We start from the raw sequence: 14147 nt of genomic DNA on the forward strand, positions 1-14147 counted from the left end.
ATGTGTTTATGGTTGTAATTCCCAATTTCCCTCCCCAAACTTCTTGTGTTCCTGAAATACAGTATTTTAACTTTCCAATGCAAACTTTTTTTTCAGTTACTATTGGTGGACAACAGTGACCCCCAGTGGATTTCAGTGTCAACAACATGTGGCCTTTACACAGGATGTGAATTTTCTCTTTATATGTTTTAAATGTTTTAGAAATTCTGGACTTTAAAAACTGTGGTGATATATTGTTTATGATCTATTAAAGTTTGCATGAAGATCAGATAAGCAAAGCAGCCAGCTCTTAACTCTACCTCAGACTTGGAGGTGGGACGGGATATCCTGACTCCATGAATCCTCAGCCCTTTGCACATGAAAATCCTTCCTGTCCTCAATGTGGCTGGAGAATGAATGCCAGCTCTGAGACTCTGATCCTGTCTTATATACTTCTCAAGTCCTGGGACTAAAGGTGTGATCCCTGTTTCTCTGTTAGACTGATTCACTCTCATGTAGCCCTGGGTGTCCTTGAACTTAGAGAGATCCATCTGCCTCTGTCTCCTGAGTTCTGGGATTAAAAGTGTGTGACACCACTGCCTGGTCTCTATGGCTGTGGCTAGCTTTGCCTTCTGATCTCCTGGCAAACTTTATTAGATCATAAACAATATATCACCTCAAAAAATCTCTGTAGAGTATTTGTGTACATTGTATGAGTAATACTCTTCTTAGGTGAAAAAGAAAGCCATTAGAAGTTTCAACACTATATATTCTTAATGATATGGCATACTGAGATAGCAGACATAAATATTTAAATGTAATGTGTGAGTAGCTGTTCTTTAGTGTTTTATGTACACTGCACTTGCTTTACTCTTATTTAAGTAAAAGTATCATAAATCTCATATTTTAGAAAGGTAGCTGCTAACTCTAAAATACAAAGAAAGATTTCAAGAAATAAACATTCTGAAAAATATAAATCTTGGTAATATTTATAAGACAAATACAATGGATATTTCAGTAGTCAGATGAGCCCAAGAAGCAATTTTTGTGGATAGAAAAACAAGAGGAAAACGCTTTGATGATTTCTGTACAGGAAAGCACGCTTCCAGAGGATCTCAGGTCTCAGGGAAGGGCTGACAACAAGTGTGCCTTTTACGTTTTAAAAGCTTGAATGCTGCTACATCTTCAGTGTATTGTGAAGTCATGTATTATCTACAAGCATATTATTTCCACATTAAACCATGATGTAAGCATTATGGTTCTTCTTCTTAATTGCGTTTTCTGAAAATGAACTAGATGTATCTGCTCATACAATTTTTCAAATTTGCGGGGTAATTGTGAAAAAAAAAGCTCTATAAGCGACTATGCCTTCTTCTCCCACAGGAGGGCAGCACAGACCTTTTGATTCAATTCTACTTTCTTGTTTTGACATTTGAAAATATCTTTCTGAGAGGATATCTTCCTTCCACACTGCAGTGAAATTTAAACGATTTGTCTTGTTTGTAAAATAGAAATATTTAATACAGTTTAATGATAGTCTCATGGAAGGAACGAGCCTCAGAACGGCATGTAACAGGTTACTTTTACAGTTGCTTTATAGCAATCACAACTACTTAAAACTCATGGCCTAAAAATAACTCAGAGACTGAACAGAAAGTTCACGAATGTCCTAAAGTATCTGATCTTCTGTGCATTTTACCTTATGGTTTCAAGGAAAACTCCAGAAGCATTAAAGTTTTACATTTTTCATGATTATGAAAATCTATAACTTTTCCTTTAATATTATAATTATATTAAATATTCCAATGGTGAAATAATTTCCCTGAAAAGCAGCTCGAACTCAAAATTGCAGCCACGGTCATGTGTTGACAAACACAAAGTGAAGCCTTTTAAGCAACACACTCGTTTAAGTCCTAGTTCTGTGAGCGGTTTGTGCAGTAAGATGAGTATGCGGAATAACTTAAGACACCTTCCCCCTGTCTGAAGGATGGAAGGACTTTGCATGCTGTCACTCTTCTTTCTCTTCCCTTTAAAGGTTCCCATGCGCGGTCCCTCGGCAGCCGGCAGAGGGCGCCCTCAGGAGTCCAGCGCGTGCCGGGGCAGACGGAAGTGCTCGGGTTTGGAGCGGAGCCTCTTTTCCTGGGGGTTGGCGTACTTCCACTTGGAGGGAGACATTTTAAGCTTTTTCCTCTTCTTATCCGTACACCACACCTTTTCGCAGTATTCTTCTACTCGCTGGAAGTTGCTGTAGCCAATCAGCTGCAGGAACTCCTTGTACCAGGGTTTCGTGCCCTGCGGCAGACTGCTCAGGGGCGGGCAGGGTGTCCTGTTGTGTTTTCCCTCCCCGTGGTCCTTCAGAAACATCCCCTCCACTCTCTGCTCTTCCACTACCTCCAGCGTGATTTTGCGCACGGTGTGGACAAAGCTGTGCTCTACCGTCTGGCAGAAATAGGTCCCAGCATCTGAACTGCGCACTCGGAGGAAGAGCAAACCCAGGTCCATCTTCACCACTCTGTCGTCTGTCTTCACCTGAAAAACCAAAACCGAAAACAAGTGGCAAGGGAGTACTGTGCAGTTCAGAAAACGTCAACCCGTGTCCCTTCCCATTACTCTTTTTCTCCCTGTCATGATCACGCCATGCAGGTAGGACGGTGCACAACTGTGCTAAGTAGCTAAACGAGTGCTGTGTATGCATCCTGCACTGATTTACATCGGAAGATACATCTGAATCAGTGACATTCAGGTCATTTACACCAATACAGTAAAGAGCCTAGCGCATGAGAGAGCTTTCACCCTAATGAATCTAATTCAACAAGAGGAAAACAATCCATATCAATATAGCAGTGGACACTAAAATGGAGTGAAAAAATCCTTTTTTTTTTTTTAAACAAGTCTGTTTGAACACACACAGCCAGTAATACCTCCCAGGTCCCATCATCATGGTCGAATATTCGGCAGGGCTCTCTGTCTAAATGCTGGGATTCTTTCACTGGTCGTGGCTTCTAAACCATCCACTAAATAGTTCAGTGAACAATATGGCATTCCTGTAAGACTGTCTATTAACTATTAACAGCAATCCAAATTCCACTGTAAAGGAATCTTCAGTTGAGGGTAAGTTTTAGGATATGTTTAGTGACCAAATAACTCCTCTTTATGCTCTGGACATATTTGATTATACATATTATTTCTATAAATAGATACATATGTAATTCAGAGAAGAAAGCCACAGGAAGGCTTTCAATGTTTAGCTGATACTCAGTCATCAACGCCTGTACTTAATGAGTATTTTATTTGATATTAGGCAGAACTAGCTTTAAATACTGGTGTGGTCACTATGTCAAAGGCTGAAGGCTCTTATGCTTATTTTCTGCCTTACTTTTCTCCCAAAAGGTGGGAATAATCTAGGGACCTGAAAGACAGCTGTGAAGATTGTGTGGAGTTACACAGTGTTGTCCATAGTTACCTCTGTCTTACGTATATGGATGCTCCCAGGTAAGGCAAACATAGGTGTTTTGTGATGTCTGTGATTTTACTATAATGGTAGATGGGCAATTCAGATCATACCTGAAGACTTCCCTGTGATAATACCAAACCAAAAGCTGTTTTCACCTTTGTAGATTCAAACGAGTTGCAGAGGCTCTGGTCACAGTCATCATGACTATATGTAACCCACTAGAAGGTCCTAGAGGTGCTACTGGTCCCTGTTCTTCCCAGCCTTGACCAGAGTGGCATGGCAGAAGACATATGACTCCAGAGTAAAAACTGGCCCACTCATGGAACAACAACATGGTGTTAGTACACTAATCAGAAATTGCACCCTGCATACTTAAGGAAATTTTAAGTTCTGAGGCTTCTATTTGGCAATGTTTTCTAGCCATGTGTAGCAAGTTAGAAGCTTCAGAAAGAAACAGTTGAGACAAAAAAGGCTCCATATATATAGTCTTCCTCCCTGTTTCTCTTCATTCCAGCACTCCTACCCTCTACTGATGAATATGTATATCTATATCTCAAACTATCTATCAATCTATCTGTCTATCATCTACTTATCTATACTTATAGACATCTCATCACTAACCCTTATCTCCATTTCTTCAGTGGTGACCCAGAAGCACATGCTTTGTCCTCACGGTCTTAGTTGCAGTGTTAGACCCCACACTTATCTCTCTGACAGTGTCTCACAGCAGACGTCCCCACGTATCCTTTTTCCATCCTTTCTATCTGATTCTCCTTGACTGCGTGTGTGGCTCCTGCTCTCTTCACTTTCTAGGAGGATGTTCTATGTCTGGTAACATTTCATTGTGACAGACAGATGGAATTTTATACCTCAGATAAACTTTACATGCCATGGGCCCCCACCTTGTCCTGCCACACATCTCTCCTTTCTTCCTATCATTTTACCTCCTCATTTCCTCTCTACATTTGAACACTTGAATGTCATATGCACATACACTACAGTAGTTTCCTGTAGCATCTTTCCTCTTTCCAATAACAAACTAATACTAATATCCCCTTCTTTGGAGCTTCTCTTTGATCCTGAACTGTGAATTTACTTAGATGTGTATTGCTTGCACAAGCAGACATGAATTGCCTGGGTGACGAGCATGAAACAGTGTTTCTGACATGAGGGTCAGGGAACTGGGGCGTTTCTGGAGGTCAGTCACTTTTCCATGCTACTGCGCTTGTCATTCAATAGCAGATGCTGACTGAGAAGCTGCGTTTTCTATCATGTGGGAGATGAAGTGAGAGATGGTATTTGTGATCATCACACAGCCTAAACCATTCTCAAAACTGCCCAGATGCTAAGAAACGCAAAGATGGGTTCAGTAGACCAATGACGCATCCCAGTCCAGTGAGCCCAAACAGCATCCCTATGCAGTGAGATTCAGAAAAAATATTAGAATCTTTTGAGTTGAGTGTTGGGATATTAAATTATTACATGACATACAGTGCAACAGGCAGAAGTTGCACACACACACACACATATTCATTATCTTATGCAGACAATTATTTCAATGAAAAAGTCATTGCATTAAATAATAATTTTAAGGGTATGTAGATTTCAAGTATTTCATTTGTAATTTTTTCAATCATATTAGAATATTTTACACTAGAGAACTAACATCACAGTTAAAAGCTCTAGAACACAAAGAAGCAAACTCACCCAGGAGGAGTAGACACCAGGAAATAATCAAACTGAAGGCTGAAATCAATAAAGTAGAATCCAGGAAAACAATACAAAGAATCAATGCAACAAAGAGTCGGTTCTTTGAGAAAATCAACAAGATAGACAAACCTTTATCCAAACTTAACAAACCCAGAGTGTGAACATGCAAATTAACAAAATCAGAAATAAAAGGGGGAACATAACAACGGACACTGTGGAAATCCAGAGAATAATCAGGTTATACTTTGAAAACCTGTACTCCACAAAATTCAAAAATTTAAAGGAAACGAAAAATTTTCTGGATAGCTATCACTTGACAAAATTAAAATCAAGAACAGATACACAATTTAAATAGACCTATAACCTCCATGGAAATAGAAGCAGCCATCAAAAGGCTCCCAGCCAAAAAAAGTCCAGGTCCAGATGGCCTCAGTGCAGAATTCTACCAGAAATTCAAGAACAGCTTATACCAAAGTATTTCACGCAATAGAAGCAGGAGGGTCTTTGCCAAACTTTTCTACAAGGCTTCAATAACTATTGATACCCAAGCCACATAAAGATACAACTAAGACAGAGCCTGCAGATCGCCTGGGAACTGCACAGAGCTCCCAATCCCGGCGGGAGCACCAGGTAAACAGGCCAGCTTCCCGGCCTGTGTTCCAGAGCCTGCAGATCGCCTGTGAACTGCACAGAGCTCCCAATCCCGGCAGGAGCACCAGGTAAACAGGCCAGCTTCCCGGCCTGTGTTCCAGAGCCTGCAGATCAACTGGGAACTGCACAGAGCTCCCATTCCCGGCGGGAGCATCAGGTAAACAGGCCAGCTTCCCGGCCTGTGTTCCAGAGCCTGCAGATCGCCTGTGAACTGCACAGAGCTCCCAATCCCGGCAGGAGCACCAGGTAAACAGGCCAGCTTCCAGGCCTGTGTTCCAGAGGCTGCAGATCGCCTGGGAACTGCACAGAGCTCCCAATCCCGGCTGGAGCATCAGGTAAACAGGCCAGCTTCCCGGCCTGTGTTCCAGAGCCTGCAGATCGCCTGGGAACTGCACAGAGCTCCCAATCCCGGTGGGAGCATCAGGTAAACAGGCCAGCTTCCAGGCCTGTGTTCCAGAGCCTGCAGATCAACTGGGAACTGCACAGAGCTCCCAATCCCGGTGGGAGCCAAGCACCCCAGACTCCAGATCTTATCTCCCACCAACAAGTCCAGGAAACTAGAGAAGGCTGGGAGCACAGGGAAGTAGCTGTCCCTCTGGCATCATCAGGTAAACAGGCCAGCTTCCCGGCCTGTGTTCCAGAGCCTGCAGATCGCCTGGGAACTGCACAGAGCTCCCAATCCCGGCGGGAGCACCAGGTAAACAGGCCAGCTTCCCGGCCTGTGTTCCAGAGCCTGCAGATCGCCTGGGAACTGCACAGAGCTCCCAATCCCGGCGGGAGCACCAGGTAAACAGGCCAGCTTCCCGGCCTGTGTTCCAGAGCCTGCAGATCGCCTGGGAACTGCACAGAGCTCCCAATCCCGGTGGGAGCATCAGGTAAACAGGCCAGCTTCCCGGCCTGTGTTCCAGAGCCTGCAGATCGCCTGGGAACTGCACAGAGCTCCCAATCCCGGCGGGAGCACCAGGTAAACAGGCCAGCTTCCCGGCCTGTGTTCCAGAGCCTGCAGATCGCCTGGGAACTGCACAGAGCTCCCAATCCCGGCGGGAGCACCAGGTAAACAGGCCAGCTTCCCGGCCTGTGTTCCAGAGCCTGCAGATCGCCTGGGAACTGCACAGAGCTCCCAATCCCGGCGGGAGCCAAGCACCCCAGACTCCAGATCTTCTCTCCCACCAACGAGTCCAGGAAACTAGAGAATGCTGGGAGCACAGGGAAGTAGCTGTCCCTCTGGCATCATCAGGTAAACAGGCCGGCTTCCCGGCCTGTGTTCCAGAGCCTGCAGATCGCCTGGGAACTGCACAGAGCTCCCAATCCCGGTGGGAGCATCAGGTAAACAGGCCAGCTTCCCAGCCTGTGTTCCAGAGCCTGCAGATCGCCTGGGAACTGCACAGAGCTCCCAATCCTGGCGGGAACCAAGCACCCCAGACTCCAGATCTTCTCTCCCACCAACGAGACCAGGAAACGAGAGCAGGCTGGGAATACAGGGAAGCAGCTGTTCCTGCGGCAGCATCAGGTAAACAGGCCGGCCTCCCGGCCTGTGTTCCAGAGCCTGCAGATCACCTGGGAACTGCACAGAGCTCCCAATCCCAGCGGGAGCATCAGGTAAACAGGCCAGCTTCCCGGCCTGTGTTCCAGAGCCTGCAGATCAACTGGGAGCTGCACAGAGCTCCCAATCCCGGCGGAGCCAAGCACCCCAGACTCCAGATCTTCTCTCCCACCAAAGAGACCAGGAAACTACAGGACCCAGGGAGACCAGGGGAGTAGCTGTTCCGGATCAGGTACAACAGGACCCAGCATAGGGTCCAGGGGACCAGGTAGGAGGCTAAGCGCCCCAGATTCCTGTTCTTCTTCTCACCCACGGACCAGCATTTGGACAAGGTATAGAAGAACCACCAGATTACTGGACTTACTAGCACCCACCAAAAGGGAACTCTGGTCCCCAGACCAGGAAGGGGCTCTTTCTGCACCCACTAGAAGAAGAGATGGGAAAGAGACAATACAAAAACACAGTCAGCAACAGAAAAACAAATATGACACCGCCAGATTCTAGAGACTCCACACCAGCAAGACCCCAATATTCTAACGCGAAGGAAGCAGAAGAGAACGACCTTAAAAGCACTTTCATGAAAATGATAGAGGCCCTAAAAGAGGATATTGGAAAATCCCTCAAAAAATGGAAGAAAAAACAAACCAAAAAATGCAAGAAATGGAAGAAAAACAAACCAAAAATGCAAGAATTGGAAGAAAAACAAACCAAAAAAGGCACGAAATGGAAGAAGAAATGAAGCAAAAAATGCAAGAAATGGAAGAAAAAGCAAAGCAAAAAATGCAAGAATTAGAAGAAGAAACATACCAAAAAAGGCAGGAAATGGAAGAAGAAACAAAGCAAAAAATGCAAGAAATGGTAGAAAAAACAAAGCAAAAAATGAAAAAAATGGAGGAAGAAACAAACCAAAAAAGGCAGGAAATGGAAGAAGAAACAAAGCACAAAATCCAAGAAATGGAACAAAAAGCAAACCAAAAAATGCAAGAAATGGAAGAAAGAACAAACCAAAATATTCATAAAAGGCAACAAACGGACGAACAGATAAACAGAAAATTGCAAGAAGCAATGCAAACGCTGCAAGGGTTGAAAACTGAAATAGAGACACTAAAAAAACACAATCTGAAGAAAGGCAGAAAATAGAAAAGCTGGACAAACAGTCAGGCACTACCAATACAACCATTACCAACAGAATAGAAGAGATGGAAGAGAGAATCTCAAGTGTTGAAGATACATTAGGAGAAATGGATTTATCAACCAAAGAAAACCTTAAATCCAACAAATCCTTAACACAAAACATCCAGGAATTATGGGACACCATGAAAAGACCAAACCTAAGAATAATAGGTATAGAAGAAGGAGAAGAAATCCACCTCAAAGGGGCAGAAGGCATATTCAACAAAATCATAGAAGAAAACTTTCCCAACCTTAAGAAAGACATGCCAATGAAGGTACAAGAAGCCTACAGAACACCAAATAGAGTGGACCACAAAAAAATCCCCTCGCCACATAATAATCAAGACCCCAAACATACAGAATAAAGAAAAGAATATTAAGAGCAGCTAAGGAAAACGGTCAAGTAACATATAAAGGCAGACCTATCAGAATTACACCTGATTTCTCCATGGAAACTCTGAAAGCCAGAAGGTCCTGGATAGATATTCTACCTACACTAAGAGACCATGGATGCCAGCCCAGACTACTATACCCGGCAAAGCTCTCAATCACTATAGACGGAGAAAACAAGATATTCCATGACAAAACTAGATTCAACCAATATGTGTCCACTAACCCAGCCCTACAGAAAATTTTGGAAGGAAAACTCCAACCCAAGGAAGCTAACTACAACCAGAAAAACATAAGCATTAGAGAATCCCTCTCTACCAACAGCCAAAAGAACAAAGGGGTGAAATTCCACCCATAATTCCACCAACAACAACCATTGCAAATTGAAGAAGGATGAGCAATCAATGGTCATTAATATCCCTCAATATTAACGGCCTTAACTCAACCATAAAAAGACACAGACTAGCAGAATGGATTCGAAGACAGAACCCTTCCTTCTGCTGCATACAAGAAACACACCTCACCCTCAAAGACAGACATTACTTGAGAGTTAAAGGTTGGGAAAAAATTTTTCAATCAAATGGACCCAAGAAACAAGCAGGGGTAGCAATCCTAATATCTAACAAACTAGACTTTAAAATAAAATCAATCAAAAGAGATGAAGGAGGTCATTACATACTCATCACAGGTGAAACCCACCAAGATGAAGTGTTTATCCTGAACATCTATGCCCCCAATACAAAGGCATCCACATTCGTTAAAGAAACATTATTAGAACTTAAATCTCATCTAAAGCCCCACACAGTTATAGTGGGAGATTTCAACACACCACTCTCACCACTAGACAAGAATACCAGACAGAAACTCAACAAAGAAGCAAAGGGTCTAATAGAAGTAATGACCCAACTGGGATTAACAGATATCTATAGAACATTTCATCCACATAAAAAAGAATATACCTTCTTCTCACCACCACATGGAACCTTCTCAAAAATCGACCACATACTTGGCAACATATCAAACCTCAGCAGCTACAAAAAAATTGGAATAACTCCTTGCATCTTATCAGACCACCATGCTTTAAAATTAGAATTCAACAACAACACAAATTGCAGAAAACCTACAAACTCATGGAAATTGAATAATGCTCAACTGCACCATCCCTGGGTCATAGAGGAAATAAAAAAGAAATTAAAGACTTCCTCGAATTCAATGAGAATGAAGACACAACATACCCAAACCTACGGGACACTTTGAAAGCAGTGCTACGGGGGAAGTTCATAGCACTAAGTGCTCACATGAAGAAACAGGAAAACATTTATACCAGAGAATTAACATCACAGCTAAAAGCTCTAGAACACAAAGAAGCAAACTCCCCCAGGAGGAGTAGACGCCAGGAAATAATCAAATTGAGGGCTGAAATCAACAAAGTAGAAACCAGGGAAACAATACAAAGAATCAATGCAACGAAGAGTTGGTTCTTTGAGAAAATCAACAAGATAGACAAACCTTTGTCCAAACTTACCAAACAGCAGAGAGTGAACACGCAAATTAACAAAATCAGAAATGAAAAGGGGGACATAACAACAGACTCTGAGGAAATCCAGAGAATCATTAGGTCATACTTTGAAAACCTGTACTCCACAAAATTCGAAAATTTAAAGGAAATGGATGACTTCCTGGACAGTTATCATTTGCCAAAACTAAATCAAGAACAGATAAGCAATTTAAATAGACCTATAACCCCTATGGAAATAGAAGCTGTCATCAAAAGTCTCCCAACCAAAAAAAGTCCAGGTCCAGATGGCCTCAGTGCAGAATTCTACCACAAATTCAAAGAGCAGCTTATACCAATTCTTCTCAAAGTGTTCCACACAAAAGAAGCAGAATGGTCTTTGCCAAACTCTTTCTATGAGGCTTTAATAACCTTGATCCCCAAGCCACACAAAGATACAACCAAGAAAGAGAACTTCAGACCAATATCCCTCATGAACATTGATGCAAAAATACTCAATAAAATACTGGCAAATCGGATCCCAGAACACATCAAAACAATCATTCACCACGATCAAGTAGGTTTCATCCCAGGGATGCAGGGATGGTTTAACATACGAAAATCCATCAACGTAATCCACCATATAAACAAGCTGAAAAACAAAAATCACATGATCATCTCACTAGATGCTGAAAAAGCCTTTGACAAAATCCAACACCCCATCATGATAAAGGTCTTGGAGAGATCTGGGATAACAGGGACATACTTAAACATAATAAAAGCCATATACAGTAAACCAACAGCCAGCATCAAACTAAATGGACAGAAACTCAACGCAATTCCTCTAAAATCAGGAACAAAACAAGGCTGTCCACTCTCTCCATACCTTTTCAACATGGTACTTGAAGTTCTAGCTATTGCCATATGACAACAAAGGGGGATCAAGGGGATACAAATTGGGAAGGAAGAAGTCAAACTTTCACTGTTTGCAGACGATATGATAGTTTACATCAATGACCCAAAGAACTCTACCAGGGAACTCTTACAGCTGATTAACACCTTCAGCAAAGTGGCAGGTTACAAGATCAACTCAAGAAAGTCAGTAGCCCTACTATATACAGATGATAAAAGGGCTGAAAGAGAAATCAGAGAAACATCACCCTTTACAATTGCCACGAACAACATAAAATACCTTGGGGTAACGCTAACCAAACAAGTGAAAGACCTGTATCGTAAGAACTTTGAATCTTTAAAGAAAGAAATTAAAGAAGCCCTCAGAAAATGGAAAGATCTCCCATGCTCTTGGATAGGTAGGATCAATGTAGTAAAAATGGCAATCCTGCCAAAAGCAATCTACACATTCAATGCAATCCCCATTAAAATCCCAGCACAATTCTTCACAGACCTTGAAAGAACAATAATCAATTTTGTATGGAAAAACAAAAGACCCAGGATAGCCAAAACAACCCTGTTCAACAAGGCAACGTCCGGAGGCATCACTATCCCTGACCTCAAGCTCTATTATAGAGCTATAGTCCTGAAAACAGCTTGGTATTGGCACAAAAATAGACAGGCAGACCAATGGAATCGAATTGAAAATCCGGGTATTAACCCACACACGTACGAACATCTGATCTTTGACAAAGAAGCTAAAAATATACAATGGAATAAAGAAAGCATCTTCAACAAATGGTGCTGGCATAATTGGAGACTGGCATGTAGAAGAATGCGGATCGATCCATGTTTATCGCCATGCACAAAACTTAAGTCCAAATGGATCAAAGACCTCAACATAAATCCAGCCACACTGAACCTCTTAGAAGAGAAAGTGGGTGGTACCCTTGAACGAATCGGTACAGGAGACTGCTTCCAGAACATAACACCAGTAGCACAGACAGTGAGATCAACAATTAATAAATGGGACCTACTGAAACTGAGAAGCTACTGTAAGGCAAAGGACACAGTCAGCAAGACAAAAAGGCAGCCCACAGAATGGGAAAAAATATTCACTAATCCCACATCTGACAGAGGGTTGATCTCCAAAATTTACAAAGAACTCAAGAAGCAAGTCTCCAAAACAGCAAAGGACCCAATTAAGAAGTGGGCTGCAGAACTAAATAGAGAGTTTTCAATAGAGGAGACTAAAATGGCTGAGAGGCACTTGAGAAAGTGCTCAACATCCTTAGCCATCCGGGAAATGCAAATCAAAACAACTCTGAGATACCATCTCACTCCTGTCAGAATGGCTAAAATCAAAAACACCAATGACAATTTATGCTGGAGAGGATGTGGTGAAAGGGGGACACTCCTCCATTGCTGGTGGGAGTGCCAACTGGTTCAGCCACTTTGGAAAGCAGTATGGAGATTCCTCAGAAAAATGGGAATAAACCTACCACAAGACCCAGCAACTGCACTCTTAGGCATATATCCAAAAGATGCCCATTCATATAACAGAGATGTCTGTTCCACTATGTTCATAGCAGCTTTATTTGTAATAGCCAGAACTTGGAAGCAACCTAGATGTCCCTCACCCGAAGAGTGGATAGAGAAAATGTGGTACATCTACACAATGGAGTACTATTCAGCAGAAAAAAATAATGGAATCATGAGATTCACAGGCAAATGGATGACACTAGAAGAAACCATCCTGAGTGAGGTAACCCAGTCACAAAAAGAGAAACATGGCATGTACTCTCTCATATATGGATTTTAGACATAGATCTGGGGAGTGCCAGCCTACAATCCTATGGCCAGAGAGTCTGGGAAACAAAAACTTTATTTAGTGGCTGATCGAAGAGGAGGCAGACTCCCTTGGTTAAGTACTGTGCTGAACTCAGGAAAGCCAGTATCAGAGAGGGAGGACTGATGATCAAAGGGATTAAGCCTGGGCTGGTTTAACCCCCAGAAACAGCTGACCAGACAAAGGTTAACTCTTGAATCCCAGGCATCAGCCTGGGAATCCAGCATGGGACTGATCAAGACCCCCTGAATCTGGGTGTCAGTGAGGAGGCCTAGGTAATCTATTGAGCCTTGGACAGCAGATCAGTACCCATCCCAAGTATACACACGGACTCTGGACTCCCATAGAACAATGTGAGGTGCACTCTCACCCTGAACTCTTGGGGAAGGGTCTAGGCCCTGCCCTATATGAAATGACAGACTATGGACACCCCCATGGAGGGCCTCACCCTGGGGGAATGAGGGGATAACGGGGGGGGGATGGGGGAGGGCACGGGAGGAGGGGAGGGAAAGGGAGAGGGACCTCGAACCGACTTGTGAAGCAACCTTGTTTCTTATCTAAATTTAAAATGGAAAATAAAAAAAAAAAGATACAGATTGAAAGGACAAAAAAAAAGATACAACTAAGAAAGAGAGCTTCAGACCAATATCCCTCATGAACATTGATGCAAAAACACTCAAAAATACTGGCAAATCAGATCCATTAGCACATCAAAACAATCATTCACCACGATCAAGTAGTTTTCATCCCAGGGATGTAGGGATGGTTCAACATACGAAAATCCATCAATGTAATCCACCATATAAACAAGCTGAGAAACAAAAATCACATGATAATCTCACTAGATGCTGAAAAAGCCTTTGACAAAATCCAACAACTCTTCATGATAAAGGTCTTGGAGAGATCCAGGTTAACAGGAACATACCTAATCATAATAAAAGCTATATACAGCAAACCAACAGCCAATATCAAACTAAATGGACAGAAACTCAGCGGGATACTGCTAAAATCA

At 42.7% G+C, this 14147-nt stretch overlaps 1 protein-coding gene across 1 annotated transcript in view; it reads right to left on the bottom strand.

Annotated features, from left to right (window-relative positions):
* Positions 1-952: 952 nt before the first annotated feature.
* Positions 953-14147, bottom strand: part of LOC121136472 (semaphorin-3E) — a gene marked incomplete at its 5' end in the record, with an annotated part of 56081 nt that continues 42886 nt past the window's right edge. Inside the window, 1 exon segment of the mRNA XM_040736947.1 lies at positions 953-2508. Coding sequence (XP_040592881.1) covers positions 2056-2508 — 453 coding nt within the window.

This window comes from Mesocricetus auratus, unplaced genomic scaffold (assembly GCF_017639785.1).
Source record: "Mesocricetus auratus isolate SY011 unplaced genomic scaffold, BCM_Maur_2.0 Super-Scaffold_100251, whole genome shotgun sequence".
Taxonomy (NCBI): domain Eukaryota; kingdom Metazoa; phylum Chordata; class Mammalia; order Rodentia; family Cricetidae; genus Mesocricetus; species Mesocricetus auratus.